General features: G+C 36.8%; 3 protein-coding genes across 5 annotated transcripts; 1 reads left to right on the top strand and 2 right to left on the bottom strand.

Moving 5' to 3' along the window:
- Positions 1-2,100: 2,100 nt before the first annotated feature.
- LOC121766884 (protein FAR-RED IMPAIRED RESPONSE 1-like) lies at positions 2,101-4,814 on the bottom strand. The gene is made up of 6 exons (XM_042163116.1): positions 4,805-4,814; positions 4,044-4,134; positions 3,651-3,885; positions 3,007-3,464; positions 2,569-2,952; positions 2,101-2,518 (listed from the first exon to the last, which is right to left on the bottom strand). The coding sequence occupies exons 1-6, from the start codon at positions 4,812-4,814 to the stop codon at positions 2,101-2,103; spliced, it is 1,596 nt and encodes a 531-aa protein (XP_042019050.1).
- Positions 4,815-5,966: 1,152 nt separating this feature from the next.
- Positions 5,967-9,221, bottom strand: LOC121769378 (E3 ubiquitin-protein ligase HAKAI homolog). 3 transcript variants are annotated; one of them, XM_042166172.1, is made up of 5 exons: positions 9,073-9,221; positions 8,618-8,884; positions 7,791-7,849; positions 6,776-7,272; positions 5,967-6,695 (listed from the first exon to the last, which is right to left on the bottom strand). In XM_042166172.1, the coding sequence occupies exons 2-5, from the start codon at positions 8,867-8,869 to the stop codon at positions 6,145-6,147; spliced, it is 1,359 nt and encodes a 452-aa protein (XP_042022106.1). In that variant the 5' UTR covers positions 8,870-8,884; positions 9,073-9,221; the 3' UTR covers positions 5,967-6,144. The 3 variants fall into 3 exon arrangements, with proteins under 3 accessions (XP_042022106.1, XP_042022107.1, XP_042022105.1); XM_042166173.1 differs by having other exon boundaries at positions 5,967-6,641; positions 8,618-8,959; XM_042166171.1 differs by having other exon boundaries at positions 8,618-8,959.
- A 6,490-nt stretch (positions 9,222-15,711) lies between these two features.
- On the top strand, positions 15,712-19,878 carry LOC121766885 (rhamnogalacturonate lyase-like). The gene is made up of 15 exons (XM_042163117.1): positions 15,712-15,779; positions 16,400-16,463; positions 16,552-16,673; positions 16,979-17,032; positions 17,102-17,215; positions 17,319-17,438; positions 17,524-17,659; positions 17,834-18,007; positions 18,100-18,258; positions 18,392-18,498; positions 18,576-18,666; positions 18,751-19,049; positions 19,186-19,302; positions 19,379-19,505; positions 19,597-19,878. The coding sequence occupies exons 1-15, from the start codon at positions 15,712-15,714 to the stop codon at positions 19,876-19,878; spliced, it is 2,034 nt and encodes a 677-aa protein (XP_042019051.1).
- The last annotated feature ends 211 nt before the right edge of the window (positions 19,879-20,089 follow it).

Consider the following 20,089-nt stretch of genomic DNA (forward strand, 5'->3'; position numbering starts at 1 on the left):
ATGGTTTTGCTTTTACGTGAACATCGGATAATTTGTTGAACGGTTTAATGTTGGTCAGGGATTCTGTTGTCTACGAAGATAACTTTAACAGAACTGTGCAGAGTGAGTTCAAGTCTTTGGCTCCGTTCAAGCCAGTGTCACCTGGTATCATTGCTGCTTGGAGCTCGTACCTTAATAATATGGAAAAGCTCAAGGCTCCGGAGACGGTTTCCATGATTTTCTTCTCAACACGTCCTTGCGTGAGTACAAAATTGCATTATGTTGTACAACAATTACTCTATAATTAAAGATGATTAACTAATTAGCCCTAAAAAATTGTAGACACACACGGTGGTGGACGCACCACCTGATTTGGAAGAAAAAAGGTTGTTCGAGGCATTCTGGACTTTTTTTTATGATGAAGCGATGGGTACAGGTGACATTCAGTGGGAGAACTATGACTTGGTGAGTGATGTAGGAATAATGTATATGATGATGTTAATGATGTCCAATATAATGTAGAATATAATTTACTTTTGCTTGTGCAGGTTTTCTTCCTAATTTGGGGTAGCAGCCTCCAATACGTAGTATGTTTCGACCTGTCTGATGGTAAAATGAATATCATTGACAATAGCCTGGCTAAATCCCATTCCTCATTCAATGCCAAATACGGAAAAACACCATCAGTGCTGGTATATATTTCAACTACTGTTGTGATGTCTATATTATGTTACATTGCATTATATTGCTGGTAACTTACATTATTTGGAGTTAATCGTACATTATTTGTTTATGCAGAAAAAATTCCTTGCCGATGCACTTACCAAGTGCAAGGTTACAAAAATGGCAACTCAAATCAGAAAATGCACTACCCACGTGGTAACAATTCCGTGGAGGAACAATATAGTCTCAATGGAGACAGGGGTGTATGTGATGCACCATATGGAGACCTACTTTGGCGAAAGGGAGAAAGAATGGGAGTGCGGGTTCACTGCAAAGGGGGGAAAGAGCTTGGACATGTTGCGAATCAAGTTTGCAAAGACACTACTTACATGTGCACACAACACCCGAGGTGCCATCAACCAAGCTGCCGCCACTAGGCATTGGAAGGCAAAGCCGGCAAAGTTCAACTTTGATAAGTGGGTTGACGAATTTGGGCTGGAGTGATGTTCTGGATGCCGAATGGATACTTTGTTTTTATACACTTTAAATCTATTTTGTGATAGCTTATGTTGGAAACAAACATGAATGACTTGGCACTACTTTTGTTTTGAACCAAAGCTACTTTGGTAAACTTGTTTGATTTGGAATCACATTTTGGTACTAATTTATGAGATCATTATTTCGCAACATATACTGGATATTATTATAATTCATTTCTGTCAGTGATTTGAAGGTGTGAATGACTTAAATAATGTGCCAAAATCTTCGTAATGTAGGATAAGGGAATAATAATGTACCTGATGAAATAATGATGTAGTTTAAACTAATTGATTGTTAATTAAAATGACTGTAATGTATAATAATAGAAGAATGATGTTAAAAATAAATAATGTTACTTAAATAGACAATAATGTACTATAACTAAGTAATAATGTAACAGATGTACCATATACTGGATATTACAACATTTCCTCATGTCTCTTAGTGATACAGTTTGAAGGTGTCGAATGACGTAAATAATGTAACAAAATATTCGTAATGTGGGATAAGAGAATAATAATGTACAAGGTGGATATAATAATGTAGTCAAACTACTTGATTGTTGATTAAAGTGACTGTAATGTATACTAATAGAAGAATGATGTTAACAAATTAATAATGTAACTTAAGTGGATAATAATGTACTATAAATGAGTAATAATATACCAGATGTCAAAATCATTCATAAATGTATTATTCGAAACCAATCTGAGACCCAAGCTAATGGAATGTACTGAATAAAAAAACAATGCGAAAATCAAAATTAATAACGTAGTTTGCTAAAATAATTCAACATTTCCTCTTACCATTGCGCAGCTCTTTCTCGTTCACCATCTCTTTAAGCATTGGACAGTTTCTAGAGTCATGATGGCCCATCTCATCGCAAGCCTTACACCGTCGAAGGGGCCTAGTAGCCTCCTATATAGCATTTTCTCTCTTCGAAATCACACGGCTAGCGGAGCTGTTAGCGTGGCCCTTTGTTTTGACAACATCCAGAGGATGGACCTCAACTACTTCAGGTCTTACCATTCCACAAAACTCTTCAATCATTCTCCTCTTTTCAGAGGCAGACGTTGTAGGAGTCCTAGATTGAAGAGAATTACCAAGTTCTTCAACACCACCTACGAAAGCACGAAGCACATCAATGTCCGTCTCAAATCGTCGAAGAAAACCATAGAACATCAAAATCCCTTGCTTTGAAATGATTTGCCTGTCATCACCGATGGATTTGGTAGGTAAAGTGTCATCAAACTGACCATGGACAGCCTTAGCTAAAGGAGTCTTCATCCATCTACTTTCACTGTATTTGTCCGGAATTTTTTTCACTTCATTATTCCTGAACAAAAAAAAAAGATATGGCTGCACAGATATCCCTGCCTACCGAACAGTTTGCAATCGCACGAGTATGACTCATCAGTCTTATCGTGTCTCACAAAGTATGAATTGCGATTGTTGTCTCCAAGTTTGTAGGTGTTAACCATATCTGTAGATGAAAAACCCAGAACGCGGCATCTATCATTACCCTCAACAATTTCCTCTTGTATTTTCTTGAACATACTATCGGTGTACATCGTCGAAGCATGTTTCTCGAACGACAAGGTAGTGGCCAATATGGGTAGGGCAGTTGCATCGTGGTAGTCCAACTTTGTTCTACTATTCCGCTGAAATTCCAGAGCATTGTTGAAATTCAAGTAGAATTTCGCAATGTTGGCGCGTGGCTTCAAAAAGTTTTTATAGAAGCTATTCTCCGATTCAGATATGGAGGTAGTCCTAATCATGGACCCAAGTGGAAAATCTCTGAAGTACGCAGGTATCTAGACATGCCTATAGTCGTACAAGGTGTTGAACCAGTCAATGTCTTCCAGGCCATGTCGTTCCACTACTCCATTCCACTCTTCTTCGAATTCGTGGGGTTCAAGCAGATTTGACAAGACACAGGCATTGAATTCTTTCTTGAAATCTTCGTCCCTCAGTAACCTGTTCGGAACCTTGGTGGCCAACTTATGCATAATATGCCACATACACCATCTGTGGCGAGTACCGACAAGAACCTCTTCAATAGCTGATCTCATCCCCAAATCTTGATCTGTTACGATCATCTTTGGAGCAACACCCATGCATTCAACGAAATGTTTGAATAACCAAGCAAAAGCCCCTATTTTCTCGTTGTACACCAAACCAGCGGCGAAAGTTACAGGTCTTCCATGATTGTCCTTTCCTGTAAATAGCGTGAAGATCATACAATACATGCGTATCACAAGCACAGAAAAATGCATCATTAGCTATGAATAATGTATAAGAGACGCGTATTAATGCAGAGAGTAATGAACATATCCCAGTGTTGTAATATAACCGTAAGTAATGCAGTTTAATAAGTAAATAATGTATACTTGTTTGTGTTGTAGGTAGAGTCAAACGCTACAATATCACCAAACATATGGTTATTCCTCTTCATCAAACCATCGCACCGTATCATCCAACACCATTTGTACGTCGAACGCCTTGGACAGTTCCTTCTTGTTAGCCATATCATCCAACACCATTTGTACGTCGAACTCATGTGTGTATGCTTTGATGTCTCGAGCAACCATATAATGGTTATGAACCTCGTTGAACTCCTGGATAATATAACCTGGAAGTCCTCCTTCGGAGAAGAACTTGAACGATATGCTCGCTTTACAACCACAACGCTTGGATAACCGTCTGCGTTTCATAGAAAATCAGAACGTGCATTCAATTGGTCATCCTCGTTTGTCTTATTGTTGCCTTCCCTATTGCATACAACATAATACCAAGTAGTAACACTGTCCGTCTTCCTTATTCCTTGTTTGCGCGTATCAAATCCAACAGCGTGAGCATACACATCGTAAAACGCAAAAGCGAAATCTTGTGATTGGAACTTTTGACCGACGATGGGCTTCAATTCTGGAGAACACTCGGGTACAACCAACACTGTATAAAATCATAACAACAACTGCTAAGAAAAATATACATTACAAAACACACATCCTCCACTACTGATTAAATAAAATACATTGCACTGAAATATTTGTACATTATATTAAATAGTTAAAACTACTACCTAGCCTAACTGATATCTAAACCTTACAGGAATGACACAAACTCGTTGACTTTAGCGACGTTGTGTTACTTACTCCATACTACACCCTAGCCTCAAGAATTTCTAAACCCTAGGGGAATAAATTAAAAGTTGCGGCATACAATCAAACACTGTCAATCTTAAACACGACTCAGAAAAAATATACATTACAATACACACATCGTCCATTACTGAGAAAATAAAATACATTACACTGAAATATTGGTACATTATATTTATCAGTTAAAACTGCTACCTAGCCGAGATGGTATCTAAACCCTAGAGGAATGACTGAAACTCATGGACATTGACGACGTTGGGTTACTTACTTCATACTACACCCTAGCCCCAACGATGATGAACCCTAGGTGAATAAAAACTTGCGACATACAATCAAATATTGCAAATTGAATAACACAACCAAACAAAAGATACACATAATTGTATAACGATTACTTCAACAAATCGGTTTTTAAGTGAACAAATCAGTTTAATAATCAATAAAGGAATAAATTAAATTACCTTCTTCCATTGTTGAAGAAAACGAAAACAATGAACGACTGCTCCAACAAAAATGATTTTTTACGAGGATAAAAATCGACTAAACTTTAGAGAGAAAGTTTTCAACGGCGTTTGTCTTCAACGGAAAAGAAACGATGAAAGTTTGGAGAGAGAAGAAAGATTCGTGTAATTCAAGAACAAAAACCGCTGAGATCTTTTGATGGAGAAAATCAAGCAACTTACCATAACCAACTCAATTGTGTATACCAAAAATGACCTTTTCAATTTATTTAATCATTTTAATTAAATACATGTGGCATTATTTTTGGCCATCAGATCTTGAAATTGAAGGGCCGAGATTTAGTTGGAAAATTGAACAAAATTAGAAAAAGAATATGAATACATCCCTTTTACTAAAAATTTAACTTTATATTTTTATTTTATTTATTGTCATTATCTTTATGTACCTCTATATAATAAAATAGAGTACTCCCTAACGTCTCACTCAATATGTTCACCTTTCCTTTTTAATTTGTCTCACTCAAGATATCCACTTTATATATTTGGAAATAAATCTCTCTATCTCCTCTCTTCTCATTAAAATATTCAATTATATTTTTCGCTCTACTTACTCCACCTAACAACCCCTCATCAAATCTCGTGTCACTCAAGAATGTGGATATCTTGAGTGGAACATAGGGAGTACTAATAAGGAAAACAAACTACAAAACTTTTTTTTTCCTACTAGGCCATTAGAATATATCAACGCATACGCTATACAACATACTCCCTTCATCCTTTGAAAATAGACCATATTTATCATTTTGGGATATTTCTTAAAAGTAGACCAATTCTATTTAAGGAAACTTTTGGAAATAGACTGTGTAATCCACTAAAACCCATGCCCAAACAAATTTGACCATATATTCATGGACAAAGGGAGTATCACTTTATTTCTTCCTACTTTATTCTCACCACTATTTTATAATGTAGTATCATTTTCTTAAATCGCAGGCCAAAAAGAAGTGATCACTTGTGGCAGGATGGACCGGAGTACTATTCTTAGAAAATTTTCCATTAAAAAACACCCTTACGGTTTAAACATTATTTGATTTCTTAGCACAATATAATGTTGAATCAGCTAATTAAGTACATGATGTTCAAGAAAACTCAATTACTGAGATTACCTCAAAAGACGTCCCAATTTTAAAATTATACCAAATGTCAGCAACGCAGTTCACATACTGAACACTAGAAAATTTACAGTTTTAAGTAAGCTTCCAAACATGAACAAAATGGAGCCAAAGCTGGAGTTGTGCACCTAATTTGAAGATGAGTCAGCAGGCTACAAAAGATCAAGCCTACTCCCCACCTCCGAAGCTATCCCGCCTCTCTGCTGGCCAGCTGAAGCCCGGAGGTCCATCATGATTCCCATCACCAGAGTATGAGCTGCCTTGAGGCAGATGGGGAGGAGGTCTTAGAGGTGGAGGAGGAAGATGAAGCGGTTGGGGAGCCAATATTCCTTTACCATCCCTTGGGTCCACAAAATTCCCACCCTGCCTCTGTTGCTCCAAACTCTTATTCCCAGCATTCTGTCCGTAATCATTCTGGAAGAATCCTCTTCCTTGAGGATCGACATTCATAAAGCCATCCATAGATCCTTGAGATACCATAGGAGGTTCCAAAGGCACAGAACCGGGAACTGCATTCCACTGTGGATAATTTTGAGGAAAATTCATGGGTCCAGCAGGACTGGGAGGGAAACCAAGCAACGAGCCCTGTCCTTGTCCACCTTCTGGTGCAGAGTCTGGTCTTGGCATTCCATATGGTGCACCAAAGTACGGTTGCATTCCATCAGCTGCATAAGGAGGATAACCGTATTGAGGTGGAGCTGGACCTGAGTTTGGGTTAACTGGTACAATATAATTAAAAGGTTAAGAGTTGCAGGTACTAGGAGAAATGAGACTTGGATACATTTTCTTTGGAACTGACCTGAATCTTGTCGACTACCACTCTGCCCATGACCTTCAAAAGTTTGCCTAGGAAAGTGGTTCTGGGAAGTAGCTCTATCAAAGGGGTGTGATGGAATACCATCAGGGTGCTCTGATGGATGATCTGGAGCTTGTCCCGGAAAAGATGGTGTTGGCCTTTGCTGTGCAGCAGGTTTCAAAGGTGGTTGATCCCTGGATTGAGGCAGCTGGGCTTTGTCTTCGCGATCATGAACTTGAGAACTTGAATGGGGAGAGAAAATCGGCCTCAGGGGTGCTTGAACAGTGGTATCCGAGGCTGAAGGTTTCCTAGCACTCATCGCTTCTGATTCATTTCCTTCTTTCTCCTTATTGGGGTGAAGAAGATCAGCATGGACGTCATTTATATGCATCTCAAATTCACTCTTCTTTAAGAAGGACTTGAGACAACGAGGGGCAGCACATATGAAGATTCCTTCCATCAGTTTGATTGTCTGAATCTTCTGGATGCGTTCATCACAACTGTAGAAGATGAATGCAAAGGATGGTTGAAGTCATGCATTACCACAGATCACTAACAAGGTCAATGAACTATCAAAGCAAACAACCAAAACAAAGGTTTGAATATGAGATTTTTGAGTCTTGACACGGTCAGAGCCCTCCTTAATACTAAAAGGCTCACAGTAGATGTTGTATTTTGTAAGAAATTTCGTTCGGTACACGAAATACTGGAAAATAACCAGTATAAATTTAACCACAATTCACTCATTTAATTCTAAACAGTAGTTTAAGTAATTGACTTCTTGACAAGTGATAAGAATGTTGTGTTGGCAGCTTCAAACAGAAGTTTACTAAGTCATCCATGGAAACAATTTTGCATGTTGTACATTACCCAGCTGATTTTGATGCAGAAATGCCAACCATAATTTTGAGAGATTTCATGTAATCATAGGGGAAATTCTATTTAAAACCAAGATCCTCAACAAAATGCAACACACTATAACACAAAGGAACCAGATGTATAAGAAAGTGTGACTTACAGATAACAAAGAGAATGACTCCTGGCACAGTCCAAACAGAAGGCATGCTCACATGGGCTCTGCAATAAAAAAATTGTTTGTTGGTATTTAAACTAAACATATAAGCATAGAAATTAGCTGCATGTAAGAAATGACTTTAGCACTCTTCTTCATATCTTTAAAAAGATCAGATACATTTATCAAGATGTGCCAACTACTAACAGCACATAAAAGCATAGGTTCTTGTAGACCATGATTACATGATCCGTGTAACAAAAATAAAGATTCATAAAGAAAACCAAGATACAATAATATCTTTTTAAATATAAGATCATCAGTAGCTAAAGGTGTCCCAGTAAAAGTGACTGTCAGTTTTAAAGCAATACATTAAGGGGGGCATTTTACTTGAGTCGTGATTCATAAGATACACAATTAAGTATTTTTATCCACATAACTAGGATTTCTCCAATCCTACAACCCTTTCAATGGATCTGAATCAAACAAAATTACCTCAAAAGGGAAATTATCAAGGACCTTCGGACATCCCATAGCCCAAATCCACCTTAGTAAACAAGGTAAACTATACTATTTTCATCTATCTAGGCTAATCCAAAAATGTAAACACCCCCAAACAAAAACTGACAAAAAACACACAGCACATGCTCAGTTCTTCATCAAGTCAAACTGTGGAAGGAAACAGATGCATCAACGCTTCGAGTGTCGGTCTAAGTGAATACCATACAAAAAGATACTTACACAATAAAATTCTGACTTATCATTCTAAGCATGCCATGGATTAAGGTTATTTAAAACTCAAATTTCAATAAAAGACTGTAAATGTTACTCACCAGACGCCCATAAATAGCAACCGGAAAATCGCATCTAACACAGAAATGAACACGCTCACCGAGCTGGCGACGGGAGCGGCGTCCAACAGACTTGATAACAGCGGTTGCAGATGCTGTACCCAAACCCTTCGCCACAGGAAGATCAGCTAGCACAAGATGATCGGGGCAAGCGACAGTAACAGTGTCCACAGGCACAGGTTTCGCAGTCGCACCGCTTTCACTAGCTGGCTTGCTCAGCCGAATCTGCAGCATCTTACTACTACTAGTCTGTGTAAATTTCAAATCGGAAAACAACCACTGCTTAGGCTCCAATAATATTCCAGCCAGGTCACAATTGAGAAACTGGCATATATCAATTGAAAGTTTCAGAGTGAAAGTTTAACAAATGTTGAAACACTCAATAAGCTGATTAGGTAGGTTTTGCGAGAATTCATGAAGAGATGAGTGCTGTTTACCTTATTGATTTCCGAATCGGTGAATATACGACATTGCAGCTGAGCTTTCGAGCGACCGAAGCTATTAACCGAAGCCAGAAATACAGAAAATAGATTGACGAAGCTCACAGAAAAACCTAATTCGTGTATTGATGATTTTGGAAATAGAGGGATCTGATGATATAAGGAAATTATGCTGTAGTATTAAATTGATTGGGCTTTCATTAGTACTATTGGGCCAGGAATCTTATATTTTACACTACATTCATCGGTTGGGCTTAGTGGAACTTTTTATTTGTTTCACAGATTAAGGAATAAATCTAAATTACCTCGTTCGTTTCATAAAAATAGACTTTTTTTTTTTTAATTTTTATCCGTCACATAAAAATAGTTCATTTTATTTTTGATAACTTTTCTCTTTGTAAAGATGTGATCTTCATTCCATTTGGAAATAAAGGGATCTGATTATATAAGGAAATTATGCAGTACATATATATTAAATTCTTGCAAGTGTCTCATGCTGATCAAAATCAAAATTAATACACCGAATTTTAATATGATAACAACAAAGCCACATAATTCTTGATACATCACCATATTTAATTAATATTCAGAATATAATGATGTCGTTCTATCAGAAAAAATTTGGTTGTTATCATATTTGATTTTTCAATGTTAATGTGAAATTATTGAGAAAAATAAAATTAATTTATATTGCTCCCCCGGTTCCTAAAAATTCGTTATTTATTTTCATTTTTGTCCGTTCCAAAAAAGTTGTCACCTTTCACTTTTAATATTTTTGGTAGTAGACCCTGCATTCCACTAACTCATTCATACTCACATATTATTGTAAAACTAATATATAAAAATATGATTTACATTTCACTAACTTTTTAAACTCACTTTCTATTTCATTTCTTAAAACTCGTGTCTAGTCAAATGGTCACAAATTATTAGGGATGAAGGAAGTACAATTTTAAAAGCTAAATTATTATCAATTAGAAATTAATAAAAAAATATAATTTAAATAAAAATTATCTATAAAATTAAATTACTGATATGTTACAAATAAATATTGGCGCAATTTATTTATTTTAATCGTGAACGTCAATTCTTTACCATTTTAAGAGAAATTTTGGAATATGGATATCAATGCACTAACCTTTCGAAATTTGGGATTATATTTGCTAACCTTTCAAAATATGGGATCGAGGCTTGCGAATTTTTAAGAATATGGATTTTTTTTTATTTTTCTCTCTTTTTTTCTTTCTTTTTGTTATTATTTCTCTGCCAAAATATATGAATGAACCATGCTCTCCTTCTTTCTCTCTTTTTCCCTTTCATCATCTTCTCGTTCACTTCATCTCCTTCCCGTTAACTCCAATTCTCATTATCTCAGTTAATGGATATTGTATTCGTTTGCATTTGGAGTCTGATAAAATGATTCACAATCGATGTAATGTTGGTTGTTTTTTCAATACTTAAGAACTATATTGTGTAATGTTCATTGCTATTAAACTAATCATTGGTGTGTGGAAAAGCATGCATCACTAGTGGAGAATATGAGAAGTGCACTATCTAATCATCAAGGGTGATGTTCGGTTGCATAGATTAAATAGTAGTAAGATATAGTATGGGATTGAATATTGCTTGATACAAAGCTGTTCGGTTAATAGGACAATTTTGATATAAATATGCACCATTTTGATTTGAAATATTAATTAATAACAAATTACTGCATATTTACTACTATGCCCTCAAAAACACCTCTCCGATAAATATGTCTAATATGCTATAGTTTATTACCATAAAATTTTTAAAATTTAATTATTTTTCATCGGAACTTCCAAGACAAAATCATGCCACTTTCCAACCAACTAAAACCCTAATTTCTCAAAATATTAAGCGATTAGCAAACCAGAACATTTATCCAAATTTCTAACCATGAAAAATTACTTCATTTTATTCTTTCATAAACCATACAACGGCAGAATACGAGGAGATAAATTACCTATCTTGGAATTCTGTTTTCTTATCTTCTCTTTCACAATCTTGAAATACCCAAATGATAGAAAATTGGTTGCGTAGCCTGGTTTCTTGCAAAATTGGACAATAGCAGGATTGATTTGGCAAAAAAAAGGAAAACGCTAAAAAAGGAATAAATGTTAGTCGCGGCCCCAGATTGTTTTGTCGGAAGGGGGAGGCGGAGACTGAGAGTCGCGGGACAATCCATCTCTGATTAAGTCTTGGATGAAGTTGGGGGGTCTAATATTGCCATCCGAACATGGGCTTAATTATCTCTGGGATATGATCTGTCCATCCGAACGGGCACAAGAGGTATTAATCCAGTTGAGGTTTCACTATCTGCTCTCAAGATTACGGGCCACTGAATATTTCCTATTTCTCAAGAATAACCTATTTTCTGCTATAAGTTTTACTCTCTCGGTCCCAAGTTAGTTGGGAAATTTCTTTTGGGCACCAGATTTAAGAAATTGATTTGTTAAATATTAAAGTTGAGAAAGTAAAGTAAGAAAGGGAACAAAATAAGAAATCAAGTTTTTAACAAAAAAAGAAAATGACTCAATTACCTTGGGACAAACTAAAAGGAAATACGACTCAACTACCTTGGGACGGAGGGAGTAAGAGACATCGATAGACGATAAATTCAAGATCAACAGATTAAAGAAACAACTTTTAACAACTAAAAACAATCATGATAAAAGTAAACATTCAAGACATAATTTTGAAATGAAAGGCACAACGACTAGGCAAAGAGAGATGTGAGAAGGAGAGGATGGTCCATAATCCATTCATATATTTTGAAAAATTCCTCGATTCCATATTTTGAAAGGTTAGCAAATTTAATCTCAAATTTCAAAAGGTCAGCGAATTGAGACCTATATTCTGAATTTTCTCCCATTTTAAGTAGTCGACATTATATTTGTTTGCTTTACTTAAATAACGGAATGTTGACTACAATTTTATTGAGAGTAATATTATATGATAATTTCAATTAAATCATGTACTTAATCTGCCATTATTAAATGTTTCAGTTATCATTGTCTGTTTATTCAGTAATAATATCTTACTCCACTTTACTATTTCTGGAAGATCGACCTCATATTTCATTAACTAATTTCATTTATATCCATATTTTAAAATAAATACTCCTTTTGTTTTATGATTATAATATTTTTTTTACCCGTCCATCAATACATATTCATTTTATTATTACTATTTTTAGAAGTGGATCTCACATTACTAACTAATATCACTCACATGTTATTTTACAATCAATATATGAAAGTAGAATTATATTCCAATAGCTTTTCCTAGTGAATTTATTCTACTAAGTTAAACAATTCCTTGAAATTTAAGCAAATAAAACCTTTATTATTGAAATTTAAGCAAATAAATGAAACATTTATTATTGGAATGAGGAAATACATACAAGTAAAAGTGAAATAAAGTCAATCAGTTTCGTAAATCACCAGGCGATAAAACTGTTAGGCCATCCACAATAGGAATAGCTCAGCAATAGCCCAGCCATAGCCTAGCCACAAACTCCTCCTGCCACATCATAAATAGCTCAGCCATAGCCTAGCCACATCATAAATAGCACAGCCACATCAATAGCCACATCACTAATAACAATTATATAAAAATGAAATAATTAACAATCACACAATATACGGAATTTAATTTACGAGACATATACGGGAAACATTAATAATACTATTAAAATTTTAAAAAGTACAATAATTTAAAAAAAGTACAATAATTTAAAAAAATTACAATAATTAACAAAAAAGTACAATAATTCACTCCTCTGCTCCGTCGTCGTCTCCTCCGTCGTTGTCGGCACCATCGCCTCCGCCTCCGTCGCCGCCATCGCCTCTACTCCCGGCGGCTTCCCTCCGTGCCGCCTCCAAATCCTCCTGCATGCTCAGGAGCAATGTTTGAAGCAAACTCTTCTCCACGGGGTCCACCGCCGCCCGCCATTCAGCCATCGTCTTGACCATCTGAGCGCCCGTTTGTTGACGCGCGAAGAATTTGAGATCCGTTGTGGATTGGCCAAGGGGGGATGCCGACTGGACCTCCTGGGAACCCCCGGCGACCCCCCTCGCCTCCCGTTGAGCCCGCTTGTGCCCAACCGGGCGAGTTCGGTGAGCGAACGAACGAGGGGTCAGGACCTCCTGGGCCGTCTCGGGGAGGTCGTGGGAACCACCGCTGCTGCCGCTGAAATCACCGGTATAGTTCAGTCGTTGCTTCTTCGGCCAGCCAGTGTCGACACCTACTCGGAACTTCTCAGAGTCGTTCAGCACAAGATAGCAGTTCCAGTAGGTGAAGTCCTTATACACCCCCTTCAGGGGGAAGGCTTTCTCCGCTATCCTCCTGCAGTCTTCCTCCGTTTGGCCACTGTTCATCATGCGGAGGGCTTTGGTGTACAAGCCCGAAAAATCGAGAGACCGCAGCCATGATTCGGTCCCACCCCTTCCGGCAATCCTCCCCGGTGCATCGCCTCCCCTCCGGGCAAAACCTCTGGTAGGCTGCTGCTATCTTGCCCCACAAGTTGACGATCCTCTGGTTGTTCGAAATGAGAGGATCATCGCAAACACTCACCCACGCCTTGGACAGCGCGACGTTCTCCGAGTCCGTCCACCTCCTCCGTACCGAGCTGTCGTCCTCACCCGGCTGCGAGGACTCGCCGACCCTCTTCCCCTTGCTTTTCTTCTTTGGGGCGCCACGACCCCGCCCTGCGCCCCCCGTTTGAACGGGAGCATCCGGAACACCGAGAAGATCTAACCCTAACTCATCGAAGGAGAAAGTGTCAAATTGGGGCAACGGCTGCGCCTCCGTTGGGGTCGATGTGTGCGACGAACCAGTCGAAAAATCAAAACTGGGGCGATAGACGTCCCCCGGCGTCCCCTGTGTCGCCGGGGATCCCCCGTCGTCCACTGCGTCGCCGGTACCCCCCCCCCCCCCCCCCCGGCGTCCCCTGTGTCGCCTGGGATCCCCCCGTCGTCCACTGCGTCGCCGGTACCCCCCCCCCCCCGGCGTCCCTTGCGTCGCATGTACCCCCCGGGCATCATCTGCATCCCGGGTGCCCACCCCGGCATCGCCGGAAACCCCCCCGGCAGACTCCCCCCGGCTGGCATCCCGGGCATCATCTGCTGCCACGGGTACATGTTCTAGTATGGTGGCATCTGACTCCATCCACTTCCCACGGGGACCGGGGGAGTTTGAGCTTGAGACCCGCTACTCCCTGAAGTAGGCTCGTTGTTGAGATCCATTTACCGTTGTTGATCTTGTACAGAAATTTAGATACAGAGAGTACTCGTTAAAACAAGTGGTGCGAATGAAAATGGCGTGCAAGGCGCGTATATATAGTGTTTCAAAAAAAAATTCGCGCTAGGTGGTGCGCTAGGCGATCCGGACGCTGCAATAGCGCCGAGCGGATCGCCCAGCGCACCGCCTAGCGCCACGGAACCGCCGAGCGCTAGGCGGTTTTTAATTCCGGAAATGGCTGGGCGGTTGCAATAGATCGCCTAGCGCACCGCCTAGCGTCGGCGCTCGGCTAAGCGGTGCGCTTAGCGCTATTGTGGATGGCCTTATGGAGGAGTAATTCTTTAAAAAATTCTCAAAAAGTGCATGAATGCATTCGTGTACCAATGTGTATGCTGAATGGTTTTGAGTAATCCAAAATCACGTTAGTCCATATTGGTTCGATTTGAAATATTATATTTCATGATTAAATATGTGTTATATTTGTTCATTAAATTAAATCTCAAACTTAATCCTAGATGAATAATTATATCCCCTTCAACAAAAATAATCTCATAATTTAATCTTAGATAGATAATTATATGATAATGAGTTATAGCAATCTAACGACATCTATGTGTATTTTTTTGTTAATGTAACCCGATATAATATACACATAATTTTTTGTGTGTGTGTGTGTGATTATTGAATATTATGGAGACCAAATTACGTTGTGGGACTAACACAAGATCATGTAGCATATAAATTTCAGCCATAAAAACGCACTGGGATTTCCATGCAATAGATTGTAATCAATTCAACTTATATAGTTCCAATCCAAAAATCTTTGATGTAAATTTAGTACTCCAAAATAAGATGTCCAAAATTTATTACGTTAAGTCTCACTTTGACTTAGTATGGATTTTAAGAAACGAGAAGAAAAATTGGTGAAAAAATTTTATGGAATAAGGTCTACTTTATATATATAAGTTTTATAATGGAATGTGATTTTAATGATTTAGTGGAGTGTGGATCCACTTATAAAAGTAAATAAAATTTTAAATTGTGGGCTTCCCGAAATGGCAAATTGAGAGTATTATTTTTTGCTCGTTGAGATCATTATTCAATTTTATTCATTATGAGATAGAATCTCAAAACTTAATCTTAGATAGATAATCATAGGATAATGAATCATAGACAACCCTTCTAACTAAATTAATCTCACAACTTAATCATAATCATATATGGATAATCATATGAAAATGAATCATAGTAAATAGACGGACGCCTATATAAATAGGAGGATACTGTGTATGTTTTTATTCATCGCATAGTAATATATTTGGCTTAGCTTTTAAATTGAATTGTTAGCAGCCTAGTATTAGGCTTAGGATAATGATGTTGTGGGTTGGAATGGTTTTGCTCTCGTTGTTTTTGCCTATTCATTCTCAGACTGTTAACAGGTAAATATTTTTGTTCTTATTTTATTTTTCTCTTGCGACTTGTCATTATACGAGAGAATTATGTGAGATCATCTCTGTGTTGATATAATACATATATGTATTATACTTTTTTAAGGATGCAAAATTCGAGACGCAAATAGGTCGAAATTTTTTAAAAATAACAATATTTTAGGATGTAAAAGAAAGCATTTGTAAATTACAGACAAATTAATTTAATCTTTTATTTTTTTTAGGATGTTTCCATTTGCGTCCTTTAATTTTAATTGTGACACCAAAAATAAGGACACTTTTTGAAACGTTGATGGTATATATAGAAACACAAATTAGCTTCCTTATTTGCATTAAAAAAATGTCTTTAACGTTTTTTTAAAAAAAATTGTTGTAGTGACATAAATATTTGTAAAAGTCGTGCATATGTGAGACATGTCGAGATTTAATTATAAATATATATAAAATCATAATTATGTCTTGGTAATATTATCTAAATTCAAATCTTAATGGTGTGACAGAATAATTATAGTGGATGCATTTAGTATTTCTTTTACTTTATTGACAAATTAACCATGGATTTTTTATTCTTTTAATTTCCGCTTCAATAATATTTGAACGATTTCATGCAGAGGAATGGTGGTGGATTTGGCATCTCAGGATGAGAGAGTAACACTTGTTGAAGGTGGTAATCATGTGAGTATGTTTTTAAATTAGACAAAATTGTTAATTAAATTTAATTTGGATTAGAATGAATGAATTAATTAGAATGGATCATGCGCAGGTTGAGATGAGTAATGGAATAGTTAGCATTACATTGACCTCACCGGGTGGTTCAATCACCAATATAACATATCAAGGAAGTGACAACTTGCTTCAAACTCAAGACAAAGAAACAGACAGAGGGTATAGTAATATTCCATAATTATAATTTGGAAGATTATATCTCATGATTAAATTTGTATTATGTTTGACTCATGAGATTGAATCTCATGACTTAATCCTAAATGAATAATCAAGTGACATCTCCTACTAAATAATCTCACAACTTAATTCAGATAATATCTTGCTCTCTCCTACTAAATAATCTCACAACTTAATTCAGATTATATCTTACTACTATTTTAGTTAGAAACCGAACACCATGATAGTATTAAAATGGTTTTTTTTATTTATTAAGATTGAGTGTTGTTGTCTTATATTAATATTAGGCATTGGGACGTTGTTTGGAACGAGGCATCAAGCAGCATTGGCAAAACTGACAAGTAAGTAATCATATAATCATAATACTAAATCGAATTAATGTATTAATACTAACTAATATTTTTGTGCAGCTTGGAAGGAACAGATTATAAGGTGATATCGCAAAGTGAAAATCAAATTGAGATTTCATTTACCAGAACATGGTCTCCTCCTAGCTCACTCGCCCCATTAAACATCGATAAAAGGTTGAATTATACTACTCCATAAATCTAAAATATTTTATAAAATTATGAATTGAAAACTTCTTTTCCTTTTCTAGCTAATAGTATTTCTTGGCAAATTAAATAGATATGTGATGCTACGTGGGTCCCCTGGATTCTATACATATGCTATACTCGAACGCCTTGAAGGGTGGCCTTCTTTTCTTATACAAGAAGGAAGAATTGTGTTCAAGCTTCAGGAAAATAAGTACGAACAATTAAATATTTAGAATATATATATGTAAAAAAGTATATAATACTTAATTATTGAATCTCACTTCATTTATGCATAGGTTTCACTACATGGCTATATCTGATGAAAGGCAAAGGTTTATGCCAATGTATGAAGATCGCAAATCTGGCGAACCACTTGCTTATAAGGAAGCCGTTCTCTTGAAAAATGCAACTAATCCCGAATTCAACGGAGAGGTACGTAATTAAGAAGTATTATACTCCATTCGTCTCCATTTTGGTCTGTCCTATAAAATTAGTCAACTTCCACATTTCAATTACTTTTTCTATTTATCTTTTTTCTAATTTGACATTAAATCGGTGACATTAGTTGAGATATTTGATAGACAAATACATGATAAAATGTATTAGGTGGACGATAAATACTTGTACTCAGGTGACAACAGTGACAACACAGTTCATGGATGGGTTAGCAATGACAAAGTCCCAATAGGGTTTTGGATGATAACTCCAAGCAATGAATTTCGGACAGGTGGCCCAATCAAACAAGATCTCACATCTCATACTGGTCCAATTCTGCTCTCTGTAAGTAGTTTATTTTACAACTCCATTAATTTTGAAACAAAATACTGTGGTACTATGCTACCAACTAATTACCTACCTACCAACATGTGTAGATGTTCATCAGCAGACATTATATTGGGACAGATATAGATGTCAAGTTTGAAACTCAAGATAATTGGAAAAAAGTTATTGGTCCAAATTTTATCTATCTCAACTCTAATGCTTCTGCACTAGCAGATCCTTCTATTCTTTGGAACGATGCTAAACTAAGGGTATGCATTTATATAGTACTACAAATTTTTAATAGTACTATAAATAATCACACAATTATGTTTCTAGACTTTATTTTGAATATGGTAGAGAGAATTGTATTTATGATTCGTCTTTGGGTCGATTGATCATCAGCTGCAAAAGGAGGAAGCGGATTGGCCGTATAATTTCCTACATTCGAACGAATACCTCAAATCAGATCAACGGGGATCTATTACCGGTCAATTGCTAGTTCATGATCGGTACGATTATATATAAATGGCCTTTGCTATTTTTATATTTTGTCTAGTTAATTAGCTTGTTATTTTGACGTTGATAGGTTGGTTAGTGAGCAACCTATGCCGGCTGGCTCAGCTTATGTGGGATTAGCTCCACCCGGGGCGGCTGGGTCATGGCAGATTGAGAATAAGGTTATTTTGAGCTTGCACTTGGGAAAAATGCCAATTAATTTTCATGTGATTAATTGTCATATCTTTGGTTTGGATTTTAATTAGGGGTATCAATTTTGGACACGGACCAATGAAGAGGGAAATTTTGAGATCAAGAATGTGATTCCGGGAACCTACAACTTGTTTGGATGGGTTTCGGGAGTTGTAGGAGACTTTAAGCATGTATCCGACATCGCCATCAACCCTGGATCTAGTGTCAAGGTTGAAAACCTAGTGTTCGATCCCCCGAGAAACGGTCCAACTTTGTGGGAGATTGGGATTCCAGATCGCTCTGCTGTCGAGTTTTTCATCCCGGACCCTAATCCAAAATTCAAGCTTCATCCATACAAACTTTCCATTCAAAAGTAATTATTTCTTCGTGCAGATACTGTACTACCTCATTCCCTTATAAAGAGAAACTATTTCCATTTTAGATCGTTAGAAATTTTCTAAACTTTGTATTCTATGACTTGAATGCTCTTAAATTTCTTATGTTCACAGGTTCCGACAATACGGGCTTTGGGATCGCTACACCGATTTATACCCTAAAAATGACCTTGTTTTCACAATTGGGACTAGCAACTATAAAACAGATTGGTTTTTCGCACATGTTACAAGGTAACACTAGCTACCTTGCTCTTACTACTTTTATTTTAACTAGACTACATATATAACTATTAGTATTTCAATATAGGAAAATGGGAGAGACAGAATATGCACCAACAACATGGCAAATAGTGTTCAACCTCAATACCGTCGACAAACAAGCAAATTACACTCTCCAATTGTCCCTCGCATCAGCCACTGCACTAGATTTACAAGTACCTTCTCATTTTTCTTACCATCAATCAATTTTAATTCACTATCACATACTCATAATTATATATTTATATCAATCTTGTTTAATTTAAGGTACGTTTCAACGATCAAATATCCCCTCCACATTTCGAGACGGGATTCATAGGTCGTGACAATGCATTAGCAAGACATGGGATTCGAGGGCTGTACCGTTTCTACAATATCCCGGTACAAGGCCTAAAACTTGTTGTGGGAGAGAACAAGTTATTCTTAACACAAGCAAATAGGAATGGTTCGAAGCTTGGACCCTTTAATAGTATCATGTACGATTATATCCGTTTAGAAGGCCCAACGCCGATAAATGTAGGAGTAGCACAGCAGAAACAAAATATGTAATTAATTCTCTATTTTATTTATATCTAATATTGTTTTCGTATTTTATTATGAAAATCACTTCACTTTTAAAATAATCACATCTCGATCTGATTTGATTATACATATATTGTTTCTCTCTAATTGATTCAGGGAATTAAATAAAATGGAAATAAGGCAAAGAATATGTACTATATAATTTTATTTGTCCATTAGATGTAATTAATATTTTATT

Source organism: Salvia splendens, chromosome 15, assembly GCF_004379255.2.
Source record: "Salvia splendens isolate huo1 chromosome 15, SspV2, whole genome shotgun sequence".
Taxonomy (NCBI): Eukaryota; Viridiplantae; Streptophyta; class Magnoliopsida; order Lamiales; family Lamiaceae; genus Salvia; species Salvia splendens.